Source organism: Neodiprion lecontei, chromosome 2 (assembly GCF_021901455.1).
Source record: "Neodiprion lecontei isolate iyNeoLeco1 chromosome 2, iyNeoLeco1.1, whole genome shotgun sequence".
NCBI classification, from domain to species: Eukaryota; Metazoa; Arthropoda; class Insecta; order Hymenoptera; family Diprionidae; genus Neodiprion; species Neodiprion lecontei.
The window spans coordinates 16661197-16686700 of record NC_060261.1 but is presented as its reverse complement, the minus strand read 5'-3'; the positions used below and the strand labels follow the sequence as shown (position 1 = coordinate 16686700).

Below are 25504 nucleotides of genomic sequence, written 5' to 3'. Positions count from 1 at the left end.
ACGTCGCCACCAGGTGGCCGCGACGCGAAATCGCGGGGGTCCGCCTCGCTCTATCTCTCTCTCTTTCTTTTCCTCTCTCTCTCTCTCCTCTCACTCTCTTTCTCCCCCTCTTCCTCGCCCCGGTTCTCTCCCGCAGTCAGCGTTGATAAGGCGGCAGTCACCAGTGACGCGTGCGCCAGACGGGTTCGCACGCATGCGTCTTTGTCGGCTCTGATACGGCGATACTGTAGTGTGCACAAAAACGTTCCCTCCTCCCCCTCCCCATTTCTCGCTCTATCCCTCTTTCTCTCGTCAATCTCTCTCCGTACAGTTGAGAAAAATAGAGTGTAGGGTACGTACAGTGTGAAAATGCCGGTGGCGTTAGTGTGCAGTTGACTTTCGCACAGAGTTGCGAGAGGTAGCGGATTGATCGCGTTTTTTCGGTGCTGACTAATTGTGGTTTACTTATTGTTACTGTTCCAACCCTGTGAGTTATAATACCGATACCAATAATAATAGTAATAACAGAATTGACAATATTATTATTAATCGTACTGGGAAAAGAGAGAGGGAGATAGAGGGAGAGAAAAAGTGACTCAGTGCGTAAGTGAGTGTAATTATACACGTATATACAGCATATAAATACATATTAGAGTTGAAAGTGCGAAATAGATTTTTCCCGGCTTTGATAAACCGCGGGTATCAGAGTCTTCGGGTTCGGCTCGGCTCCTCCCAGGTGAGTTCCATCGGAAATATTAATGCAGGCAGCATAATGTATGCACATACAATGTATGTAGGTACGTACTTCGAGCCGCTGCCGAGAGTTGCGCCTGAGGAGCTAGAAAGAGTGAGATAAGCCTCGGTTCCTTTCGCGGGGCGAGAGGGACGTATGTGAGCGCGTATTAAGTGGGCACAGGTGAAACTGCTGAATCGAGCCGCGAGCTGCGCTGCCGTCCGTGTCGCGGTGTGGGTGACCTTGTTCATCGCATTGGTAATTTCCTACTATTCGTTTTCGTCATTTCTAGGAATATTCGGTGTCTTTCGAAAATTAATACAGTCCTTTTCTTCTGTTTTATTCTCCTCTCGAGACGTTGTTGTTTCCGCGAAACATGTTCATCAGCCGATTATCCCGTCGCTCGGGCATTGAAACTCGAAATCGTGGTTAAAATTTGTTAGATTCATCGATCTCAACCTTTTTTCTTCAAATTTTTTCAATCGCGAACACTTCGATTCGATGAGGTTGAAGTTGGTCACGATAATATAAGGATGTTTTTTTCAGAAAACTATCGTTACTCTACGTTATTAGGAGGGTCTAAAATTCAATAAGCCGTTATAAAATCAAACAAATCTCATATCCTAAAAACTCAACATTTTCAAGGTCATTGTCAAGTTTTAAATTTGTGTTTTGTTTTCAATACTTCCTTACGTTGACGTTGGTAACTTCAATCGCGTTCGATTTGACCATTTTTTATTACACCATGATGATTTTTTACGTCTTGTTTCCAGACTTAAGATGTCTCGATTGTGTCGTGCGAGCGGAGCGTATACAAAAATGAGATATTTTGTTTAAAGGCATTTTTTTTTTCGCTCCACCCAATAAGCTTGGTCACAACAGAACCTTGAAAACAACTTCTTACCGAATGACATGGACTCATGGAGTTCGTAAATTTCTTACACATATGTCATGGATAAATTGTTATATGTTTTTTTTATTGGTACGACTCAGTAGTATTTGATGTACGGACTTGATCTTCGATACAGTTTGCATACTGAATTAAATGTTCTACAAAAGTATCTGGTGAGCGAAATCCGTAGTTCTGCCAACGATACAAAAGTTATAAAGCCCGAAAGTCAATTTTAGCTAAAAATTGATCTTCAACCGTCTCAAGTAGCTAAAGTATTAACTTCACGGTACGAATTTGAGCAACATATTTTTAGGCAGAAAATAAAGTCCATATCTTCACTGGTTCACAAGTTATGAGGTTTGAAAATCAATTACATGCAAAAATTCGTCCTCGAGCAACTATTGACCTGACAGCAGAAATTCAAATAATACTTTGTCGGAGAACTTGGTTCTTTACAAAATGCTTCCTGTATGATTGTGAGTGGTAACGATTTGAAATCAAGACAATTCTCCCATGTCATCTGAATGGAAAAACTATTTTCAGGTGGGAGCGAAAAATAAATGTTACTACCAAGCAAAGCACCACATTCTGTAATACGAACGCGATTTTGCACATCTGATATCGCGATTCTTGGCCAATTTTGCGTCTACTCTGGTATTGATCTCTCGCAGTTACCGCGCGGCTATGCAGCAATATACGTATATCCAGTTGATCGCGTGTCCATGCAACGCGTGCTGTTGAGAGGACTGGATTTAGAAATCCGGTGGGTGGATGGGTCGAACTGCGAAACATCGACGCCTTCTGGCCTCGAGCCCCCGGCATGCGGCATTCATTCGCCGATTCACGGTGACTACGATGCTCTTTTTTCACTCACGCATTCCCTCTCGGAATCGCAGAAGCACGTCTTTGCGAGATAATTAAAGACACGAAACCGATGATTTGCTAAATAAGTAGACGTATACTGGAATATGTGTATGGAGACTTTTTACGGTAGTTCTTTAGCTCGTCGTCAGTGCTCTTTTGGCGATATATTTCAATACGATCAAAATGATACCTACGTATTACTTATCTATTTCATTATCCGTGTCTATGAGAACTCGCACGAAGACCATTTGACGGCATAGAATGATGCAGCTTGTCTGAAGTTTGTAAAAGTTGCACGAGGGTGAAGTTAGTGAGGTTACTTCAACGATGCATGTTTAGGAAAAATCGCTACTTTGCATCTTTAGGAATATCCGAGATTTAGCAAATTAACCCATTATAGACAACATATACTTTAATTTTCAAATGTCAACTACTTGATAGTCCTTTTCAAATTGTCCAATAATGATGATTTTTTAGACCGAGGGTTCGTTACGCTAAAGCTACTAACTTCAGCCTGATAATTATCACAAAGTTCCGTAACATAACCTCAACTTTCCCCTCAAGAATCAAATATGCTTTCAAAATGTCCGTTAACAGAATGTCTTTTCACATTATTCAGAATCATCGTAATTTGTGACATATTTGGCTCGTTTTTGAGAGACATCTGAAATGATTCGAAGATGTGACATCTTTTTGACTTTTGATTTTGGTCGAAAACCACCTTAAGAGGATGTCCTGGTCTATTCCGACGTTGACGTATATATCTCCAAATATCCATGTCCACGTATCGCAGACATAAAAAAGAGCTCAACAGCTCCATTCGATACAGGATCCTAAACAAAAACAGTCCAATCCATTTTCATTTGACAGGGAAATAAAGAAATGACATGCATTCTGCGAATTGACTGTTGCGATTCCGCCTAATTACACTAGAGATCGAAACGTCTTGAAGAAGCTTGTGCAAGTCGATTGGATACGTGGAACCAAACGACAATTTCAATCTGAGCGAAGCGGTGAAAACAAAAAAGACCCGAGCCTTCGATAAATTTTCTCAAGAAAGAGTCGAGGAAGCTTAAAAACCTCTTTGCAAGTCAGTTAAACGCGTTACGAACAACTTTTTATTGAAGCAAAATAAGTATTGTGCAATATACTTAGACGTCTTCAAAACGGATTTTCCAAGCTAATTAATTATTACAGACGTCTTCTTTTGAGGTCTCAACTTGCGTTTGTCGTTTGTTTTGCCTGTGCTCGATTATACACTATTTTCGTATTCGTCATTATACCGATAAATTTATATATTCGCGACGTTGGCATGCCTTAATGCGTTTCGAACGAGCACCGAGAACAACGTGGATACTTTTTATACCTACCTGCATACGTAACATTAAAAAGCAATACCTCTTTATTTTATCGTGTTACGCAAATTAACCTCTGCGAGACTTTATATACCTCCGTGTATCTGTCCATCTTGAAAGTTTAACTCCTACGCCAAAAATATCTTGTATTATACGAACGTACGTACATGTATAATATAACGATTATAACATTTGAGGTCAACTGATGATGTGTCGTCATTCTGTTGTACTATAGCGGCTGTACTGGTTGCAAAATTTTAACTGGCTGATCAACGCGGTAGCATGTGTATCGAGATGTGCATGCTAATCTATAATAGATAGGTAGACTGAGAGAGATTTTTAGTTCCGGTTACCGCTCAGTCCTTAACTATTTTCATTTCTTACCACAATCGAAAAATATAGTTCCAGGTAGAAAATGAAAATTAGTTTTCTGGCCGTTACCGGAAAGTCTAGTTTCCGTTACTATTCTCTCTCATTACGATCATTGTTACTATATTTTCTTGTAACTGTTGCGAAAATTTAATGCTTGTGCAAGAATAAATTGATGTTAAAGCCTTGTTTGACTAAAAAAGTAGAGTAAACCGAACAAACTGATTTTGCGTTGCAATTACCAAAAAAGGATCAACAACAGCGGAAAATGGTTAGGCGTACCTCGTTTTTCGTAATCCCAACAATATTCAAACAGTTTTTTTAACGATACCTGTTTTACTGAATTTTTCTAGTTACTATAACGAATGAAATTTTTCTCAGTGTATAAATATTACGATTTTACTAATTAAGGAAGGAAAAATGACTTATTATAATTATACGTCAATAATGCGTTTTGCGAACATTACATTTACATTAAATTTAAAATAAAAAATTCCTCGCCTTATTTGACTTCAGCATTGTAAAATCAATGGAAGTCAATAAAAATATGAACTCCGAAACTTGTTGACCTTGTGTTCGGTTGTGCGAAAAGAATTTGTGATTAGTACAGCTTCAATTGACTGGATTTACTGTGAAATACTTTACGGAAAAACTCATCCAATCGATAAAATTTCCTGTATCGATGAGTAACAATCATGATGTAAATCATTACGCAATTAAATATTGAGGAAAAGTATGTTTTCTCATATCGGAGTTTGCTTTTGTCAGTCAATTTTAATCTGTGATTTCGGCTCTACTTTTATGCGTGCAAGAATCGTCGTGATGCGCTTCGAATGGTTTATGAATACCCCGGTATTGTTTCTAGTTTATATTATATTATATAAGTGATTCTCGATAAATTCCGAGAAGAGTGCAGTATTAGCCAATCGATCGATTTTTCGTGCTTTGGTCGTACATTCATAAAATCGGATAAAAATCACGAGCTTGAAATTAACCACGTTGAAATAAAATCATAATTTTGCGAGTTGGATATAAATTTATACTTATCTGTAATCTGTACTACCAATAAATTTCAACTCGTATAACATTTACTGCGACCATTCAGAAACGATTTGTCTTTCCGTAATAATGTTTTCTTTTTTTTCACCAAGGCTTATTTGTGCAAATACTTATTCTTTACTCAACCAGTCATGGTCATTCAGGTATTATTAATTGTTTGTTTAATAACCACGCATTAATGTGAGTGGAATATCTTTATTTTCAGAACGTCCTATTTTTTTTTTTTATAATTAATAACAAATCTTCTACACAGTTAGTTCGTGTATTTAGGTGATTTTCACTCAAGTCAAAAGCGTTGTGAACTGAACTCGACATTTTTTTTCGGTCCAATTTTAACCGTAAAACTATGCGAAATATTTGGTTTTATGGACTTGTAGATTAATTGACTAATGGTAATCAAACAGTTCAATGAATCGTCTTATACTTGTCTATACTTATGGTATTTTATTTCTCAAAGGTGATTCGATCTAAGAAAAAATAACTAAAGTACAAAATGTTCATTTAGACTCAAAGTTTGTGAAAAAAAAAACATTGTCGTACCATTGTAATCACTGACAAAAAATTCTCAAATATAAACATAAATTTAAAGATTCCTAAGATACGTTATTTTTAATTGTGTTTTCTTTGAAAGAAAAAACAACTAGACAAGAAAAAGAAAATCCTTACCCCTGATTAAGTATGGGACGAATTTTTCTTGCGTTATTCATCATTTCTTAATTACAATCTTTTGAAATAAAAAGGATTATTGAAAACAATGTTGCGACAAATATGATAGTGAAATCCATTTGTGACGGTTATAATAAATTGCAATCACGTGCATTGAATTTGAATAAAAGTTAGGAAAAAAGGCGAAAAAAGATGTCCACTGAGGTCCAATTCGTAATTCTTCGAAACCTTCAATAATTGATTACTCGAAACCAGTGATTGCAAAAAAAAAATATATATGATTTGAAATTATAGGCTTACGTTTAAAAAAAGTATATCGAAATGAATTTTTTCATCAAATCTGAGATTCAAAATTCAGAACACTTTTTCGACTTGAGCGAGAATGTTCATATGTATATTATTATATTTTAGGCGCACAGACACAATAATTCTACATGTGTATCATTATTCTTTACACTTCTATTATACTGTGTAGGATATTCGATATTGCATGTTTATACATTGAATAATAATATATTCCAATAGCATAGTTCGACAAACTCGGTATGCGCACTGTAGTTTAACATAACAATAATACGATAACGATGCCTACGATCCTCAGTTTATAAACGAGAGAAAGGAGAACGTCGCTGATCGGTTGCATTGCGAAAGAAATTTACGCATACGTACTGCATGCAGAAAGAAGAAGAAGCAGAATAATATGTTACACAGAGTGTCTTAAACAAATCAGAAGAGAATATTAGTTTGTGCAGTCCACGCATGTTTTTTTTTTCTTTATATCGAAATAACAAAATAAACAAAAGCGCAATTAGAAACTGAAACCTTTTTTTACGTGTAACTGGAATGATATAGTGTACACGACGATGATAATAATTACGATGATGACGTCAATGATAATAATGATGATGATCGTGATAATGTTAATGATGCTAATGATGATAATGGTAATTATAGTAGTGACGACGAAGACAGTAACGATATTAATGATAATGATAACGAGACCAATAACGTGTAGTTTGAAATCAAAGAATTTGGTTGAATAACCATTGGTCGATGGAGCTTTGTATCCTAAATTTTGAATGCAGATCACATTGTATGTTTTAAAAGTAAATTTCGAATGTTACATGATTCAGTGACAAACTTTCTTGATAAATTTTCTAAGATTTTTCATTCAGAAAATAGTGTTAAGAATTATCTGTACTTTGAAGCGAGACAATCATTTGTAAGAGAACGTAATAAGTTCATGCATTTACGTCGCTCAGTAATAGAAAAATTGTACCTTTGTGCCTGAGTTGAGTTAATTATTTTTTTATTTGTCATGCATTAAAACAATGGAAAAATATATGGGAAATCCCGTGTCAATTTGACCAATGATTTTCTCTCACGATTTTAGATTCGCTTCAGGATTTTTCACACGATTCTACGGTCTCAAAAAAGCACTCCTGAATTTTTTCGAATTTCTCCCTTCAACCGTTAATTTTCTATGATTATTCAAGCCCATCTAAAAATTTACTTTGTTTAAAAATCTCATTACATTCTAAAGAATCTTATTTTTCATCTCGATCATTCCGACACCCGTCTCATTGTGGGACGATTTTTTCTTACATTTTTTTCAAGCACTTTTAACATTTTCAACAAACGAAACATCACATTAAAAAAAATCTGAAATAACTCGAAAGTGCTTTTTTGAGACCGTAGAATCGTATGAAAAATCGTGAAACGAGTCGAAAATGTTGTTGAGTTGACATGGAATTCTCGACATACATACACCCCCGTTAAAGTTTGCTTTTGCGATCTTTGGAGAAATAATGACGATTTAATAATTTTCCTAACAGAAATCTACAGAGATTCTGTGCCTGGTAATTGTGTCCTCGATTATTACATGTTAAGTGATATTAAACAGGAGAGTCCTATTTCAAAATGGAAGAAATTCTATGATTTCAATTATTCAGATAATAAAAAACCGAAATAATATTATTTTTGTATAAAAGTGACTTAAATGCGAGACTGAAGTTTATTTAATTGTGATTTACAATAAATGTTTGAGAAGATATGTAATTTTTTTTAAACTCCGAAATATCGTTCTGGTTTCTACAAAAGCAAACTTTATCTAACAAAACTGTTTTTTCTTTTATCAATTATCTAGAGATTTAGAACAAAGAATCAAAATTCTTGTTTACCGGTGTTATCGTTTTATATCGGTCTCAATGAACAGAATTGAGAATCGTGAAATCCTCGAATTTTCAGGACAATGTGCAGATCTTGTGGATTCCTTTAATCGTAGGTATACAAAATATTCTATAAGAGTGAAACGAGTTGATGATTTATTTGAATTATTGGCAGAACGTTTGTTTTTCCCGCCTTAATTGTTTGATCGTCCATCGTCATGTTTGGTAAATTGGACAATTTTCTTCCGCGGGACTATTTTGCAGGCGCTGCAGTTTCGGCGCGATAATTAAATGCTAATTATTATCGGGCGAGTTGATAAAGCGCGATTATTCTTACTCGCTAAACAACAGACGAGGGTGGGAACTGGGAATTGAGACGATGTATTGTCCGCGACGGTCACACGGCCACGTGCCCATCGAATCATTTACGCTTTATAATTACGTCCGCTTCGCAACGAGAAGGCTCGCAACACCCCGAGAGGCACGTTTCCTCCTTTTGTTATCCCGATGCTCAGCGGCCCCTCTTGTTTTGCGTGCTCGCCTCTGACGTAGTTTCTGTCGGCAGGCAGGAACAACGTTTTGTTTGTAATTTGGTCGTCCTGAGTCTAATTGTAAACCTTGACCGAAAAAAATTGAAGGAGTTGTTCTTACCGATCGAGGATAGTGCAGGCGTAGTAACGTAGATCAGAGATGGAGAAACAAAAATCTCTTTTTACGTTTCGCCACTTTGAACTGTAAAAGTAAATTTTATTTACAATCCTTGTTTTGCGCGCTCGCCTCTGACGTAGTTTCTGTCCGCAGGCAGGAACAACGTTTTGTTTGTAATTTGGTCGTCCTGAGTCTAATTGTAAACCTTGACCGAAAAAAATTGAAGGAGTTGTTCTTACCGATCGAGGATAGTGCAGGCGTAGTAACGTAGATCAGAGATGGAGAAACAAAAATCTCTTTTTACGTTTCGCCACTTTGAACTGTAAAAGTAAATTTTATTTACAACCCTTGTTTTGCGCGCTCGCCTCTGACGTAGTTTCTGTCCGCAGGCAGGAAAACGTTTTGTTTGTAATTCGGTCGCTCTGAGTCTAATTGTAAGCCTTAACCGAACAAAATTGAAGGAGTTGCTTTTACCGATCGAGGATAGCGCAGGTATAGTGACGTAGATCAGAGATGGAGAAACAAGAATCTCTTTTCACGTTTCGCCCCTTTGAACTGCGAAAGTAAATTTGATTTACAATAAAATTTTAAATATAAACTGTATAACGATGCGAAAAAATACAAACCCTTCAAGAATACTTACTTTATGCACACGTGAAACGTGGTTGAGAAAAAAAGGAACAATCAATCGGACCCAAGTCATGTTCAGAAGAGAGAACCCAAGTCATCAACTACAATGGTAATGTGGCTGTTAGGTTAGGTTCATCATTTTTTTGTCAAACTGCGTCGAACAATTACAACGACGAATAAACATTGAAACATCCTTACCGGAAATCCAGACAAATAGAAGTGTTTTTGACTTCATTTTTCCGGTAAGGATTTTGCAATGTTTATTCGTTGTTGTAATTGTTCGAGGCAGTTTGACAGGAATGATGAACCTAACCTAACTGTATGAGCATTGTTGTTGACCTGGTTTCTGATTTTTCTGAACTAACAATAAGTTTCACGTATGCTTGAAGTAAGTATTCTTGAAGGGTTTGTATTTTTTCGCATCGTTGTACAGTTTATATTTAAAATTTTATGTAAATAAAATGTACTTTTGGAGTTCAAAGGGCCGAAACGTAAAACGAGATTTTTGTTTCTCTGTCTCTAATCTATAATGCCGAAAAATGTTACGATAGAGGTCGAGAACCAATTCTTACATAGTGCAGACAGTTCGTTTTTTATATTAGTAGAAAAGTTACGGTGTTCGAAGTAATACGACAAAGTTGCAGAAACGGAAAAATTTATGAACAAATAAATGAATAACAGTTTAGGGAGATGATTAATTGTTTCAAATTTGCGAATGCAGGGCGAAATTCTAATTAGTCAAATACATTTTACAAATTTGAAATATAATTTGAAATTTTGACGGTTAGAAAATACGGATTACAGATATATTTTGTAATATTAGACGATATAAAATGCGAATCATGAAGAAATTTGAGAGTTATTACTGTAATTGACGATATTGTAAAATTGTAATTAGATTGGGTAAAGTGTGATCGATCCGATTTGAAATATCAATTACACTTGCAAGAGTAGAAATTCAACCGAAGTTTAATCAAAAAATACTAATATAATTTGAATTTTATTACGAAACAGAAATGTAATTTGAATTTATTTATTTATATGACTTGTTTGATATTCCAGAACTTTTCGCAACAATTTCGCATTATGAAGATTGTTATTTCTTCCAAGGCTTGATACGAAATTCAGTTTGTTTTGGCAAGTCAACTTCTAATTGAGATTTCAATTGGAATATTCCTGGCGCAGCTTTCACGAAATTAATTTCAATATTAAACTTCCATAGAGTTTTGTACATGAAGCTTCTCATTACCTCATAAATTCTTACGATTTCTCAATTCCAAACATAGCCTTGTAATTGTAATTTTTATACAAAAAAAAAAAAAAAAAAAATTAGAAAAAAAATGCGAGATTGGAATGAAATTAATACTCAAAAACGATGTCATAAAATCACTTGCTTACGATTATATAAGGTGTTTGAAAAATTGTCAATATATATATTTCTCAGAGAACGATACCAACTACAATCCTGAAAATTATTCGCCTGTCCGGTCAATGGAATGATTTTCAAAATAATCAAGGGTCTGAAAATTTCGTCGGATCTCAAATTTGTGGACGACGGATCGGTCCTGGCGATTCGAGATCGGCTAGAGCCGGTTCCGGATTTCACTGATTATCCTCGGTTCCTTCTCGCTTGTTTAGAGCAAATATTTTTTTTCCGAAGCCTTCCGCGAAGAAGAAGAAGAGGAAAACGAAGAAGCTTCGAGTCTTCTGAAATAGTCGTTCCTTTACGCCTCAAGAATTATTCGACACGAGAATTGAAAACCGGTTAGGCTCTCCGCGCAGGCTGCAGAATCATGTGAGTTGGTTCTTATATGCGCCTTGTAAGAACGACAAACCTCGGAGCGAGGCTCGAATTGAACATCATTTTAGGTTTTGGGGTTCAAAACGTTCAAGGCTGTCGCGAAATTAGACCGCAAATTGAACTAGATCGGCGAATACGAACCATTTGTTAGGTTAGGTTAGGATAGGATTTGTTACATCGACACGCCATCTAACGGAGAAAAACAAACTAAACGACTACAAAATAATTGTGGATAACCTTGAACTGTTGTTTTCCATTTTTTATGCCGCATATTTACTTCTTCGAAGGAATAAAACGTCTTACTTCGATTTTACGCACAATCTGTGTTTGCGAAAATTGTAATTAGTTAATTACAAATTAAATATTCAAAGTGTAAACGGATGCCTCTCGTAATTAAAATGCGAAGAAAATATAAATTACAGTTGTAATTTATAATTGGAGGTACATGAGATAATTTGGAATCAGAAGAAAACACAATACGAATCACATTACATCTTGTAATCGAGAAGAAATAAAAATAATGCAAATTTATATGCATGCTTTGAATAAAAAATAGAAATGACGTTATTTTGAAAATGACAATTTTACCCAATTTTAAATTTATTTAACCCTAATTGCGAATTACGCAAGTAAATTGTGATCAATACGTAATTAATTACGAAACGTACCTGAAAAGATAAGCTGATCATTTTCGTTGGTAAAATTAACCGATAAACTCGGTGAAAATTTTATTCGTTCAAAAGTTTCAAAGAGATGTGGAGAATTTGAGTGAAATTTGATACAGTCAAAATTCGAAATTTGAAATAGGGTGAGGATAAAATAACGAACAACCATTATTTTATTTTATTTTATTTTTTTTTTTTTTTTTGTAATTTTGAAAAATCGTGTGAATCGGAGAGTTATTGTGACAAACAGTAGAGTTTCAGTCAAATTATTTTGGAGTATAGAATGCTAAGTTCTTGAGTCACTTTTCAGCGTCTAAGGAGATACTTACGGGGTTTGGGAAATAGAGCGAAACTTAAGTGCTAGACAGACTCGCCCCATGAATATTATTATAATAATTGCGCCGATTGTTTATCTAACCGTGAGCTGTAGAGTCATTTGCTCCCGACGAGAGTTTCAGAGCCGTTTTTGGTTTGTTCCAGCTGCGCCTCTCTAACTTCGTCTGCCACTCCCAGAGAATATACAGCCGGAAGTTGTTGAGTCGTTATCGGAGACAACCGTGACCACGTGTTTTTAGTACACTCGCAATGACTCCCCTCATTAAACGGGATTTAACCCTTTCAGACACACATTTTTCATCTCAATATTTTGGCCCGAATTTTGTTACCCGCGGGATTTTGTCGTCGCTGATCACGAACCTGAAGTCGGAATTTGATCGTTTCTAAATCCAAGATGGGGGATCCAATATGGCGGATGCAAAACCGAAAAAAATCATGAAATTAGTTTTTTACATATTTTAATAGCCGTACGAAGTAACAAAGATCATTTGAAGTTGTAAATAAACTGTGATAAGGTTAGGAAATGGAAATTTTTGAGGTGAGAAGCTGAGCTGAACGGGTTTAAATAGTCGCATCGCTTTCGTTCCCGAGAATCACAAGTCATTTTATGATGATGAAATTTATTACTGTTCATTTTTTTTCTTTCACGCACCCTAAACGATATGAATGTCTGATTATTTTATAAAGATTATAAAACGGTGTCAAAAGTCTCGTAATTCCTGATTGCTTTGTGAATATTCGCATAATTCGCTTAATATTATTATAAGAAATTTTGCTCACAATTTTCCCACCAGATCTCAGATGTGATAAAAAAAAGAAAATATGTATCGTTTTTTGTAAAATAATTTTAAAAATTATCTAAGTAAAAATTATTTTAGCCCACAGAGATTCAGTTACAATTAAATAACTTTGGTCGCAATTTTTATACCGCTGAACGTGTTCCATGATTTTTTTGGAGAAGTTTTGTAAGCATTTCAAAAATCTATTGTTATCCTGAAATTTGATTGAAATTCTTTAAAAATGTCTTCAAATTATTCGAACTAGCTGCAATAAGTTTTATAAGGTTTTGGAGTGCTGAGAATAATTCCAGAACAGTTTGAGACAATCGGAGTTTAAAATTGTTTATAAATTTTCAAGCGAGAGATCACACAGCATTATCTCTCCGCAGAATGATTACAACTGATATTTAAACATTTTCTACTACTATTTCGATTCTGTTCATAATTAATTATAAATTATTTCTACTCGATTATTAACATTTAATGGACATCGGAAATGATTTATGAAATGAAGATCTGATCGTGTATGTTCACAAATTCCTGTCTATTGATTTCCCGATTAATTTAACTTTGTCTTTTATTACACAGAAACAGTTTCTTTTACACCTTTTCCAAAACCGCATGAATAATTATATAGGTGTTTGCAATTATCATTATACATGCTTTTCATCCCGGAGAATACTATTCGCTAATTTTTCAAATCGTAAAGAAAAGTTGTAGAAATATTTTCAAAGATGTATAAAATTCATGACTGACGAATAAAAAACAGAGAAAGAGAAAGAGAGAGAGAGAGAGAGAGAGAGAGAGAGAGACAGAGTAAAAATATTGAAATAACTAACTGCTGCTTCAGTATAAAATTAACAACGTCAGCGTGGATTGAATTTCAAATAGAGAGGCAACGGTTATCTCTGCTTTTTCCAACGTGCGCATGAAATGTTTAAGTCTCTCGTATCTAATTACTGTCGCTACTCGATTACAATTGATATTACAAACACAGAGTGTACGTGTTGCACGAGTAAACATTGTGACCAGAATTCGACTGGTAGAGAACAATAAAAAAAGATAAAACTAGAATACACAACCAGTTGATTAAATCGTTCGAACTATTACCTTCTATGGTGTATATAACAAAATTGTCGTTATTTCTATAAAATGTATAGAATATGAGTGAAAGGAATATAAATATGTGTACATGGTAAACTTATCGCTAGCAATCCAAGTCTGATTTTATCCTCGTGTTTGTCCAGTTTCGTCCGTTAATTTATTCAACTGCGCTGTGTTTTCTTTCCCTATGTTCCGTTAATATATATATTTTTTCGTTTTTTATTTATGTGTAATTTAAGTGACTATTCAACTTTAAATTCAGCGAATTTAAAACACACAATTAGTTTTTTTTTTTTTTTTTTTTTTTACACGCTCACTCCATTTTGATAATTATATATATTTTTATGCGTTGACCCGTGTTTACTAGCTTCGTTGCCGTCGAGGGAGTGAGATCGAGAAATGGCGAGGACGAAATTTAAACCGACATTAAATTTTTATTATGATTTAGGCGGGCTTATTCGACTGTTACAATGGTTAGATGATTTATGCGATTCTGTAAAAGATACTATACATGTTAGAATTTTCGGGCCTTGGATTTGTAATGCGCTTGAAAATTTGACACACATGTTCATGTTTTTTAGATTTTTAAATAAAGGTTATCCCCGCCAAAAAAATGTAAAAATTTCTAATTTCGTGAGAATAACAGCTACAAGTTTCATTGAAAAGAAATCAATTTTCATAGGAATAAATATGCATCTGTACGTACGAATTTTTCTAAAACAGTTTAATTCAAAGACGAACTCCCTTTGAAAATCTCAAAAATTTCTCCTTTAAAGTTTTTTTAATTTACTTTAAAACCAATCATAGTTTGAATGATGTTTCAATATCTTGTTTAAAACGAGACACGATTTACATTCATCACGTTCATCATATTCCATTCGAGAAACGAACGACTCGTAGAGACAAAAACGAAGCTTGGTCGTTTTGTTGCGTCGTGAAAGTCGGTTATCATTTCCGTTTCATAGACCCAGAAATCGCTCTCAATTTGTGAAAATATAACTCCCGATGGAATTGTTACTCGAAAATTATCTCGAACGTCGTTTCGAAGACCTTGAAATTTTTTTCCGAAAAGCTTCTCATTCATCCTTGAAATTGATCGTACTTTTGAAAATATTCAAACAACTAGTTCAAGACGACCCAGACGGTCCGTAAATAAATCGTGTCAGTCGCATCACATTGCAGAAACGAGCGAATACCACGGAGAAAAACGAAACGCCGTCGATTCGTTGTCGCAATGTTTTTCCATATGAAAATTGGCGGGCCACCCGTTGTTAAAATCGGTCAAATTTCGTCCGCCAGGGCGAATCGGCGGACGATTAGTTGTTCTTTGTTTCCCACGATAAAAGTAACCCGATCCGCGGATAGCTGGGCGCGGAAATTTTCCAATCTTCATAACTTACTTGGCGCGGAGGACACCGTGATCACCAAGGCGGTTCCTCCTAGGTGAGGCCCAGCCATTGCACCCCGGCTAGGTTGACCCTTGCGAATACTCCTAACGTGGGTATATCGAGCGCAAAATTTTTGATAGTCGGGATCTGCGTTCGCGCTGTCCCGGATCACCGGAAACAAAGAACAAGCCAAAAAGCAAAAAGAGCCCAAAAGTCCGACTTTCAAATTTCGACGAGGAATAGGGGCGTAACTTTTTTTTTTACCGATACAAGGAAGGTATTGATTTTTGGTTGGGAAATCACTTTTTTTAGTTCCAACAATCCTGGAATCCGGAAAAAGCCGGTTTAGAAAAATGTCGCTCTGTCCGACAAACTCGAAAATAGGTGAATGAAAAAATTTCAAACTCACGGGATTACAAAGAAAAATGACATGCGGGAAAAATTGACGTGTCTCGTTTATTGTACACTGTAGTTTCGATCTTGATTTTCGTTTTTTACGATTTTTTCGAGATATACTGCTTGTTAAATAATTGTCAAGTATATGAAATTGGGGTAAAATTTTTCGAGAAATCGATTGACGCTATTTATTTTGTAAAATTTTTCTCGCACTGTGAGAAAAATGGAAGTTTAAAAGTTAAAACTCATTGTCGAGTTCTGAAACGTGTCCAAAAAGTGTTTCTTTACTCAAATAAAACCATTTTGAGTCTCTATTTTGAATTAAAGTGAACGGGTTAATTAGGACTTCCGGTTCTACCGGAAATGAAGCGATTCTCAATGTTTAATCAACAACTTATATTTTTTCTTCTTTATTACTTTTTCCAAATGAACAATCTGGTTTTTCTAAGTTTATTCATTTATTTATTTTTTTTATATTTTTCACCCTCTGTCGACCCGTCGATTGTCCAACAAACTCCTCAAATAATTAGTAAGCACAAGTCTTTGCGTGGGTCTTGTTACTCAATATTATGAAATGTTTAAGTATTTATCACATGAATTTTTTTTTTCGCTTCTCTTTGTCTTCGTCTGAATCCTTGTTTGTTAATTACGATGTAAAAGACCGTGAAGAAAAATCAATAACAAGTAGTAGAACGAATTAAATTCTTTGCATGAATATCGTGTATATTATAATGTTTATACGTTTTTGCATGTGTATAAATTAAGAAGGCATATTCATCGTCGTTTGGCCGAATTACCAATTCTATGTACATTTCTTTTATACCTGTAATGAATTTTTTACTTATCGTTAGTCACGCCGATCCAATTTGCAAGCTAAAAACTGTGCTTGACCCGCGTGTTGAAGGTCTTGTTACTCGATTGTTAGGGACTTTGAAGAGCAGGTTTCACGATGTTAAAATTCGATTCTTACGAGTCGACTTCCCTGAGTCTACTCGACGAAAAGTCAAGTGTAAGAATTATGACTCGTTTGATCTCTGAGCCTTGAAATCTCGGATTTCAGCTCTGAATGAAACAGAATTTCGGGGCTTAGTGTTAGCTAAAATTACAAAGTCTTATTCCGTTTCAGCGATTAATAAAATTCAGACCTTTAATTTAGCGAATCACGTTATAAACTTTGATTCTTAATCTTCTTGTGTAATCATTTACCATTTGTTTCAGATTTGATGAAAGTACCCGAGTCGACGAATTTATTATTCTTCTGAAGGTGAGCATGCGTTTCATTAGCTATATTATAATTGACGTTACGTTGCAATAAAATAAATTATTCATCGTACGACTGTATTAGGGAAATCGTTGAAAATTTGCAACGTCGTGTATACACGGCGTAAAAGACGATCGCTATTGGGTGAAAAAGTTTACAACTAAAACGGATGCTGACAAGACGGATTATTGATTTACTTCGATGAAGTAAAACAGCGCAAAATAAAAAATAAAAAAAAAAAACTACTTCGGCTGTCGCTGTGAACAATTGTGAGATTTTATGTCTCGAGCGGTTTTTAACAGTTATTATTAGTATTTTGGTAATGTAAAATAAGTACCGAGTTCTCGACTTGAAGCACCACATGATACATCTAATCACTAGAAAATGCTAGGAAAATCGAGTAAAATGGTCTTCGAATTACATGATGATCTCACGTCATTATTTCGAATACTTGAAATCAATGACAAGAAACTTTATCGATAATAATAAATACTGAGATAACATTTATCCAAATTCTTTCAAATATTTTTGAAATGACTGAGAAATTACGACAAGTCTTGTTCTAGTTATTTATTTAATAGATTAAAAACTCACCCTATATTTCATTTAAAAATGGAAATTCCAACTCATGGTCAGTTTTCTACGAAAAAAATTTTTTTTTTAAGAACGTATCGATTTCTCAAAAAGAGCGGCATTCTAACTTCACGTACTTTCGGCTTTTTATCTCAGGGGTTTCACAGCCTCGTTTCTCGTAGCTAATTTATTCCCTCCTCCTTGCCCTTTTTTCCCTTAGTTAGAAGTTAATCACTTGCAGGTGAAATTGCAGCTTAATTTCACCGAGCCAGCTCTCGAGGCTCGGGAAAAATTTTTCAAAAAGCAAAGAATAAAAATCTCCTCCCAAAAGGCTCGTTCGAGCAGGCCGTGCTTATCTCTCTTAAATACCCTATTAAAGAGACTAAACAGAGTTGTTTAAAGTGCGCGTATGTGTGCACGGTACATTAATTAATTACCCGTGAGGGTCGGGGCTCAATTTAGGATCAGATACCCGTAATACGGGAGCATTTTTCTCAACAACTGGTCTTCAAGTATTGATCCAACGTTGAAGGGATGCTGCGAATCACGCCCAGCTAGGCGGCCACTCCCTATACCTATATGTATATGATGGAACTCTCTGTTTTACCGACGGATTAGAAAAAACGAACGCAACAGTAACCGCAATATTATGAATTTATTAGGGTTAAAATTAGAAGCGATACTTTTCCGTGTTACATGATTGGCAGAGTTCGATTCGTCTTGTACGAACACGAAGAAAAGTAACGGATGTTGAATTTGAAACTTCTACTGTTTTACCGACAGACTCGGCAAATATCATGTTCTTTGACGCTTTTTATGCTTCTGTCTAACAAAATCGCTTCAAAGCTTCCGAAATGGCGCAGTTTTACGATCGTGCTGGTTTCGTAGATGAAGAAAAGAAAAAAAATTATTGGAGACAGCTACACGGTTGCATCCCATAACCTCAAAACGAGTTAAAAATCAATAAGGCTGAAAATTAAAGCAGGTAACGTACATCGTTGTTTGGGGAAGAAAATAATATTAAATAGAATTCAACAAGCTTGTCGATTATTCATTGTATTTACGTAAGATCAATCAGGTTCTCCCGATGCTTCATAATATGTATATTACAATGCCAAAGGGAACATTTTGGTTATGATTTTTATGATTTATCATTGTTATTATTATAATTTATTATTTTGTGTAATCATACGCTGATAAGGCTGAAAATTATTGTAATATTCGGTGCTGAAATGATTCGGAGTTTTGAAATTTTTGTTTTTAAAAAGAACGGGACGTCTAATGGAACTGGAAACGATTTCCTCAATTTTCAGAGTCCCCTTTCTTCCTACGTTCTACGCCTAAACGAGAGGAATCCAATATTCGACGCACCGGCGTCGCCAAATCACTTTTGCAAATTACACGAACGGAATTTTCTCTCTATCCTTATTTCCTCTCTCCTTTTCTCCTTATTTTCTGTAACGGAGTTATCGCGTCCAAATACTTCTCATAAGGTGAAAAATAATCCAGATTACTAATTCGCTTGACGAAACTTGAGGTAATTGAAAAAGATTCGCGGAGACTCCCGTAAAAGTATAACTGAAAAAAAATCTTTCACCGCAGTCTTGGCCAATTTTTAAAGAATCGTGAATTCTTGTCCCTATATCTATTCAATCTATTTCTGCCAGATTTTTATTTCAATCACGGTAATTTTGTCGTTATTTATTGATCGAGAATGGTATCGAGGTGGGACCAATTCACGATTCCCGTTTTTTTCGACTAGTTGGCGGGAAGCCGTATTAATTATTGTTAGAAATTCGAACACCAAAGACGAAGAATGGAAATTGGAGACATTCGGTACGTGTAAAAGTGCAGGCAAAGGGTCAAACTCCATCCGGTCCCAAAGGCTTCTCACAACTTTCCCATACAAATGTGAGAATCGGCGGTTCGAATCGTTTCGTGTACCGTTTTTTCATGAATTTTCTACCAGAAAAGATATTTGATCAATTTTTTGAAAGCAAGAATTCCTTGCAGAATATTTTCGGAAGATTTTAACGTAACAGTTGCAAAAAAAAAAAAAAAATGAAGAAAAATGCATGAATTTTTAACGATATCAAAACAGCTGGGATTAAATCATTTACTTTAAAATAAGAAACGTCAGGTTTTTATTTATTAAAAACAATTAATTTTGTGTTGATCGATGGAAAATGGTTCAAGTTATAATTGAACTGATAGCACGTATTGCCATTTTGTGTTTCCACAAAAACTTGATACAAACATTATCGAAAAACGTTCCTTAATAAAGCGATTCGTTTGAATAGTTTATCTGATAACTATTTTAAAATAGAACTGCCTGTAGAATGTATATTTAATAGCGAAAGTCATGAAAGAATTTGAAATTCAATTCGGTGTATTATAGAACGTAGTTTCGAGTAACGGAAAGCGATGCGTTCAGCAGCTCTGTTCTAACTTTTCTCATTATCAATATTCGATGAAGCTGTACAACTTGAAACCTCGCTTGGTCGTAGACTCTGTTGAACTTGTCCCTGTTTCAAGGTATTAAAACATGAATCGTTACGAAAGTGGCAAACTGATTACAACCTGAATAAGCTCATTATTGGATAACGCATTGTTGCAGAAACGTTGCCGCGTCGTAACTTTGTAAGAATTAATATAGTCCAAAAACATTGCTCGATATAACCCAAATTTCCAATATTTACAAGATTTGAGAATCATTTCGCAATATTCGCAGCAACATTGAGGCACGGTAATTTTTCGAGATTTAAAATATTTCCGATGCAAACATTGCGCAAAACCGAAGTCGTTGAAGGCAACGTCGAATAACGAGCTTCGTGATTTTTCAGCTTTTTGAACGTTGTTTCAACATTGCACAATATTTCAAAAACATTGCAGAACGGTAACAGTTCGTAAGGTTTGAAATATTTGCACAATATTGCAGAAACATTTCAGCACAGTAGCATTGTGAGGTTCGAAATATTTGGGATATATTCTGTAAGCGCGAACATTACAGCAAAGCATCATTGCAACGTTTGAAACTTTTCATCCGTACTGTAAAATATTGAGGAAACATAGCAGAAAAGTAACCGCTAAACGTTTCAGATATAATATATTTCGTAACATCGAAGAAGCAAACTAAAATTGCAAAATTCATGCAACGTGTCTGAAAAATTCAAACATCGCTGTAACGTTGCTACATTTTTCTAGACTACGCATAAAATTACAAAAGTATCGGATTGCACGCTCATTATGTTTCAGTGGCAATTGCAGTGCAGAAATATTGCAACAATATTTCTGTAACGTTGCGGGATCCCCGATAAACTGGATAAACAATTGGTTCATTAGCCTTGCGGCTCTAGCAACGAACTGCGATATCACGGGTTCAAGGTCACCCGAAAGGTCACGCTCGAGTCACCGACTCGCCGTATAATTCACATCCTGTTCATGATTATGCACGCTTGCCGTTCTCGAAATTGAATTATCTTCTTTCCTTCGTGCCGTGACCTTGATCGCTTCTGGGCTCAAATTTGCACACAATTAACGTGCATTTTTTAAAAAATTCACACCAGTTGGCGTATCGTGTTTCATTTCGAAGTTGGAAATTTTTGACAGACTTTTGTAATACAGGTAAAACTTGGTGTATAATATCACAGCGTCTCAACGATACGGAACTACTATCTTAATTAACGATCAAGGGGTTGTACCGTGAAAATTGCCTTTCGTTTGTTTCAATTACATTGAACCTGGTGTATAGTTATGGCCAATGAACACTACAGATTACAATTACAAAGTTTAGTTCGTTTAATTTGGAAAGCAAAATTAGTCATTTAAAAACATAATTACGTGCGCCAAAGTTCGGGTTAATTGTAGTTCCACTTAATACAATACTTGGTGAAAGTAGGAAAGAAGTATAATAAATTATTTGAATTGTTTTAACTGGTCATTTCGGTTCGCACGATTAAATCATGAGAAGAATTTTACTATACACATAATAACATGCCAGAAATGATGACACGCTGTTAAACTTATTCCAATAGTCACGATAAATGAAGTCGATGAGTTCTGGGATGTTTTTATTATCTGTTTTAATTCGTGTTAGTTAATGTTAAATAACCCAACGACGATATTGATTGTTCTGTGATTCACGTACATTGCAATCGGCTGAGATGTATAAAAAAAAATGAAAGATTTATCGTGGAAATTGAGATTGCGGCAAGTCCGTTGACAGCTAATAATTATCTACATCACATTTAGTTTCATTAATAATATTCACAACAAGGTTTCACGAATGAAATACGCAATACAATCGAATCTGATGCTTGGTAAAAAATTCTGGTGATACTTACTTAAAAGTCACTTTACCGACGCTGAGTCGTATTGTGTTTCTAATTTAATTGCTACCCACAATCTTGCGGTTGACTTGAGCAAATTAACTGATTGTTTTTTATTTTCTTTTTTTTCTTATTTGCGCTAACTTAATTTTACTTCAGTCTTACGCTTCCGTTCACTGACGTTACATGTTTAACAGCTTAGCGAGACGAACGGATTCCTTTCACGTCTGGCGAATGAAATTGCACGCGTGCTAATTTCCATTAATCACTTAAGACTGATTAGATCTGTTGTCCGGCATGCGAATTGCTTGCTCGCGATTCTGTTAAGCCGAATCTCTTTCTGTCAAGCCGATCGTATTAACCGTCATAGTCCGAAAACCTGCGCATGGAATGAATATTTCATTGATAAACAATTGTTAATATGTTTTTCGGTTTTCGTACAGGTCGTTATGTTTGTGTTGCTGTTTGAATTTGTCCGTGGAAAGTTGAAACGTTGACAATTGAGTTGACGAGAAAAATAATTGACATCTAATTTTTATAAATTCCATTACGAAAAAAAAAAAAAAACAAAAAGAAAAAATCGTTTTACACAAATTTATCATTATCGAGTGATGAAATTGCTTATATTTTGAATTACGCGTAACACGTTTGTTTTCTACACCTTTAGTCCAATCGTCAATATAGGTAATGATATCAATTTTTCACGAACAGCTTTAATCGGTGAAAAAACATTGCGATAATTTATATCTCGTATTGATATTGCGTTGGAATCTCGATCGAAATAATCTCCCTGTAGATATCTAAAACCATCTAAGATAACCGATACTGATCAATTTTAATTCAATTTTCCGCGATATCTTGTGCAGAAAAAATTATAAAGACGTAGAAGAACGTTAAATTGTTGGGAAAGGCTTCGTCAACATCGTATTTTGGATCTTTTTATAAACAATGCACAGTCTTTATATCCTTTTTCATTACGTTCATGTATGTGACGGAGAAGTCCGATCGGGCTGATGACTTTTTTTTATCGACCACTTCTTTTCACGCCGAATGCAACGCAGAAGACCGCTGAAAAATAATTCAGATATTCAAACAATTTATACCAGTTTTATTTCGAAGGAATTGACCTACCGCAAATTCCACGCCCTTGGTTGCGAAAAATGTTACACAAAAGCGCCCCTAAAAAAAAAAAAAAAATGTCATATTTCGCAATGAATTTTGACTACTAAAGAAACATTTTTTCAGAACAAAAAAGTTATTTTTACCACATATCTTCTTAAATACAAGTTTTCTGGCGTATTTTCAGTCCGACATATTTTTTCGCTTACCCGCATAATCTTTGTTCGAATTGTTCAGCACCTGAAGTACAAGTTTTTCTCGAAAAAAAAAAAATAAGCAATTGGATTATCGGTCGCTCAAAACGGACTTTTCCATCGTATACGTGAATTGACGGATGTATCATCCCCTTGAAGTTGGTTTCAAATGTTTATAACCTAAGATTAAATTCTCGTTTGGATATTCCATTTTCAAACTCGTTGCGGAATACAATTAGCAGATTCGACGTTTTGAATAATTCAGTATACAGATCCAATATACGGTGAAAGGAAAATTGAAAATGCATAATATAGTGTTTACATACTTATTGAATTCCCGAGAAGTTTCCATCGATTGAATTCACGTCGGTAATGCAGGCCTCGATTTCAGACAAGGCGATCTGCGCGTCATCTATGAAGCAGAAAATGGTCGCGGCGAATCCGCAGTTCGCGATCATGTGACTGTTGATTTGGAAAAAAATGGAAGCTGCGTCCGACAATGTTGAAAATGTTCGTTCAGCGAAGGCGCGAGATTCAAATGAAGCCTGAAAAAAATGTTGCGCCTAGAAAATGTATTCGTAGATTCGGGCTAAAAAGTAGTGCAGAAAACTTACGGATTTTAGAAAATCTAAAGCCTGGGGAACTGCCTTAACCTCCTTGCTCTCCATCGCATCCGTAAAAATGTCTTCAGCGATATTGACGAGGGAATTTAGACGGCCGATTTCGCACCTTAACGACGAAATTGTCGCTTCCGTGTAACGTTCAGTTCTTTCAAGCTTCTTATGAACACAGGTGTTCGTATCGAGGAGAATTTCTATCGCTCTCGATTCGACACTAAAGCCCAACGCTGCGCATTCGTTCACATCGATTCCATTGTCAGCCATTAAAAGAGTGTTCATTTGTTTTCCAAACTGAAAGTTAGATTTGAATTCGAATTGAAAATGTTCGGTGGTCATAAGCTGGAACGAATTTTATTCTTTAACTGTTCTTTCTATCATTTGTAGCCGATGTAAGTTTTTGATAGAAATTGTTTTGCAGCGATAGGTAAATTAATTTGATTGATAATAGTTACCAATGTCAGAGTATCGTTTACGATATCACTGTTGTTTTTCTGAAGCGTCATGGCGGATATTTCCAAGTTTCCAAACAGATTCTCGAATTCTGTAATCGCTGTCTGAGCTTCAACGATCGCGGATTTCACTTCCATCTTGAAATTCGTCAGGGCTTCTTCCAGTACTTCGTTTGAATCGGTCGAAGGAAGGGATGGTGATGTAACGCAAATTATTACAGGCGTCAGCTGGTAATCGCAAAGTTTACCGTTAATAAAAATAATCAGTATATCCATTCGTTAACGATGCTAACAAATTATTTTAACGTTGAATTATTTTGAGCACAAAATTGATTGTATTATAGAAAAAAGTAGTCGTCTAGTACAGCTAAGTTGGAGAGTATTTTATCAGGTGTACAAAATTTGGACCAGGTCATCGAGCTATTAAGAAAGAAAGAAACAAACCGTGTAATTAGAGGTTCTCTGTCGGTAAATAAAGGTATTTCAGAATTTATCATAAGACGAGTAATATATTCTGTAATTTATGATGGTTGAAAATATTACAGCACATTATATTCGGTAATCAATTTTATTAAAGAGGCATGGAATATCAAAATCAATTTTTCTATGATAAAGATGTTTAGGCGCCTAAAAAATATAAAAAATTGACGAAGGCGTAACATGCCAAAAAAAAAAAAGAAAAAATTCGTGTTTAGTTCAATATTTACGTGAATAATTCAGTTAGCTAAACTTCACCTACTTCGTTATTTCATAATTATTAACAAACGAACGGGGGAATATTTTGCACTATGTCCAAATTTTGATAAAACTGGCAGTAAATGAGGCTCGTTATTACTTACGTGGGCGAAAAAAATTGAGTTGAAAATGATTCGAAGCATTTCCATGACGAAGCCTGCAGGGTTCCTGAACGAACACTAAATATTTCTGTACAGAATTGATTGTGCGTGTACACAGTTGTCAACCGCGTTCTGGTTCTGCGCAAACTTACGATCGGCGGAAAAAACATGTGTCAGCAGTGGAAAATAATAACAAAAACGATCAAAGAAATTTGCTGGTACGAAACTTAGAAGTGTCTCACGTCTTTTCATATGCTCGAAAGATAAACGTAACTGCACAATATGGTTCGCA

General features: G+C 35.3%; 2 protein-coding genes and 1 non-coding gene across 8 annotated transcripts in view; 2 read left to right on the top strand and 1 right to left on the bottom strand.

The window, feature by feature from the left end:
* The first annotated feature begins 177 nt into the window (after positions 1 to 177).
* Positions 178 to 25504, top strand: part of LOC107223626 (protein numb) — a 95635-nt gene continuing 70308 nt past the window's right edge. The window contains exons 1-3 of one of the 2 annotated variants that reach the window (XM_046730039.1): positions 178 to 715; positions 777 to 970; positions 17051 to 17096. The gene's annotated coding sequence lies outside the window, so the exon portion shown is untranslated. The remainder of the gene's footprint in view (positions 716 to 776; positions 971 to 17050; positions 17097 to 25504) is intronic. The other variant, XM_046730040.1, reaches the window with a different exon arrangement.
* LOC124293189 lies at positions 15441 to 15604 on the top strand. Its single transcript, XR_006903136.1, has one exon. It is a non-coding gene; the product is annotated as a U1 spliceosomal RNA (small nuclear RNA).
* On the bottom strand, positions 19824 to 25496 carry LOC107223627. 5 transcript variants are annotated; one of them, XM_046730041.1, is made up of 6 exons: positions 25216 to 25493; positions 24380 to 24604; positions 23922 to 24218; positions 23634 to 23870; positions 23126 to 23173; positions 22920 to 23062 (listed from the first exon to the last, which is right to left on the bottom strand). In XM_046730041.1, exons 1-4 carry the CDS (start codon positions 25258 to 25260, stop codon positions 23634 to 23636), a joined length of 804 nt encoding a protein of 267 aa, XP_046585997.1. In that variant the 5' UTR covers positions 25261 to 25493; the 3' UTR covers positions 22920 to 23062; positions 23126 to 23173. The 5 variants fall into 5 exon arrangements, with proteins under 5 accessions (XP_046586000.1, XP_046585998.1, XP_046585997.1 ...); XM_015663364.2 differs by having other exon boundaries at positions 23634 to 23852; positions 25216 to 25485; XM_046730044.1 differs by lacking the exons at positions 22920 to 23062; positions 23126 to 23173 and adding an exon at positions 19824 to 20191 and having other exon boundaries at positions 25216 to 25496.

Coding starts and splice junctions, on each gene's coding strand:
- LOC107223627 (XM_046730044.1), bottom strand. CDS start 25,260: ATGGAAATGCTTCGAATCATTTTCAACTCAATTTTTTTCGCCCAC. Junction 24,605..25,215: donor ACTCAATTTTTTTCGCCCAC/GTAAGTAATAAC, acceptor TGCGATTACCAG/CTGACGCCTGTAATAATTTG. Junction 23,871..23,921: donor CTTTAGATTTTCTAAAATCC/GTAAGTTTTCTG, acceptor TACATTTTCTAG/GCGCAACATTTTTTTCAGGC.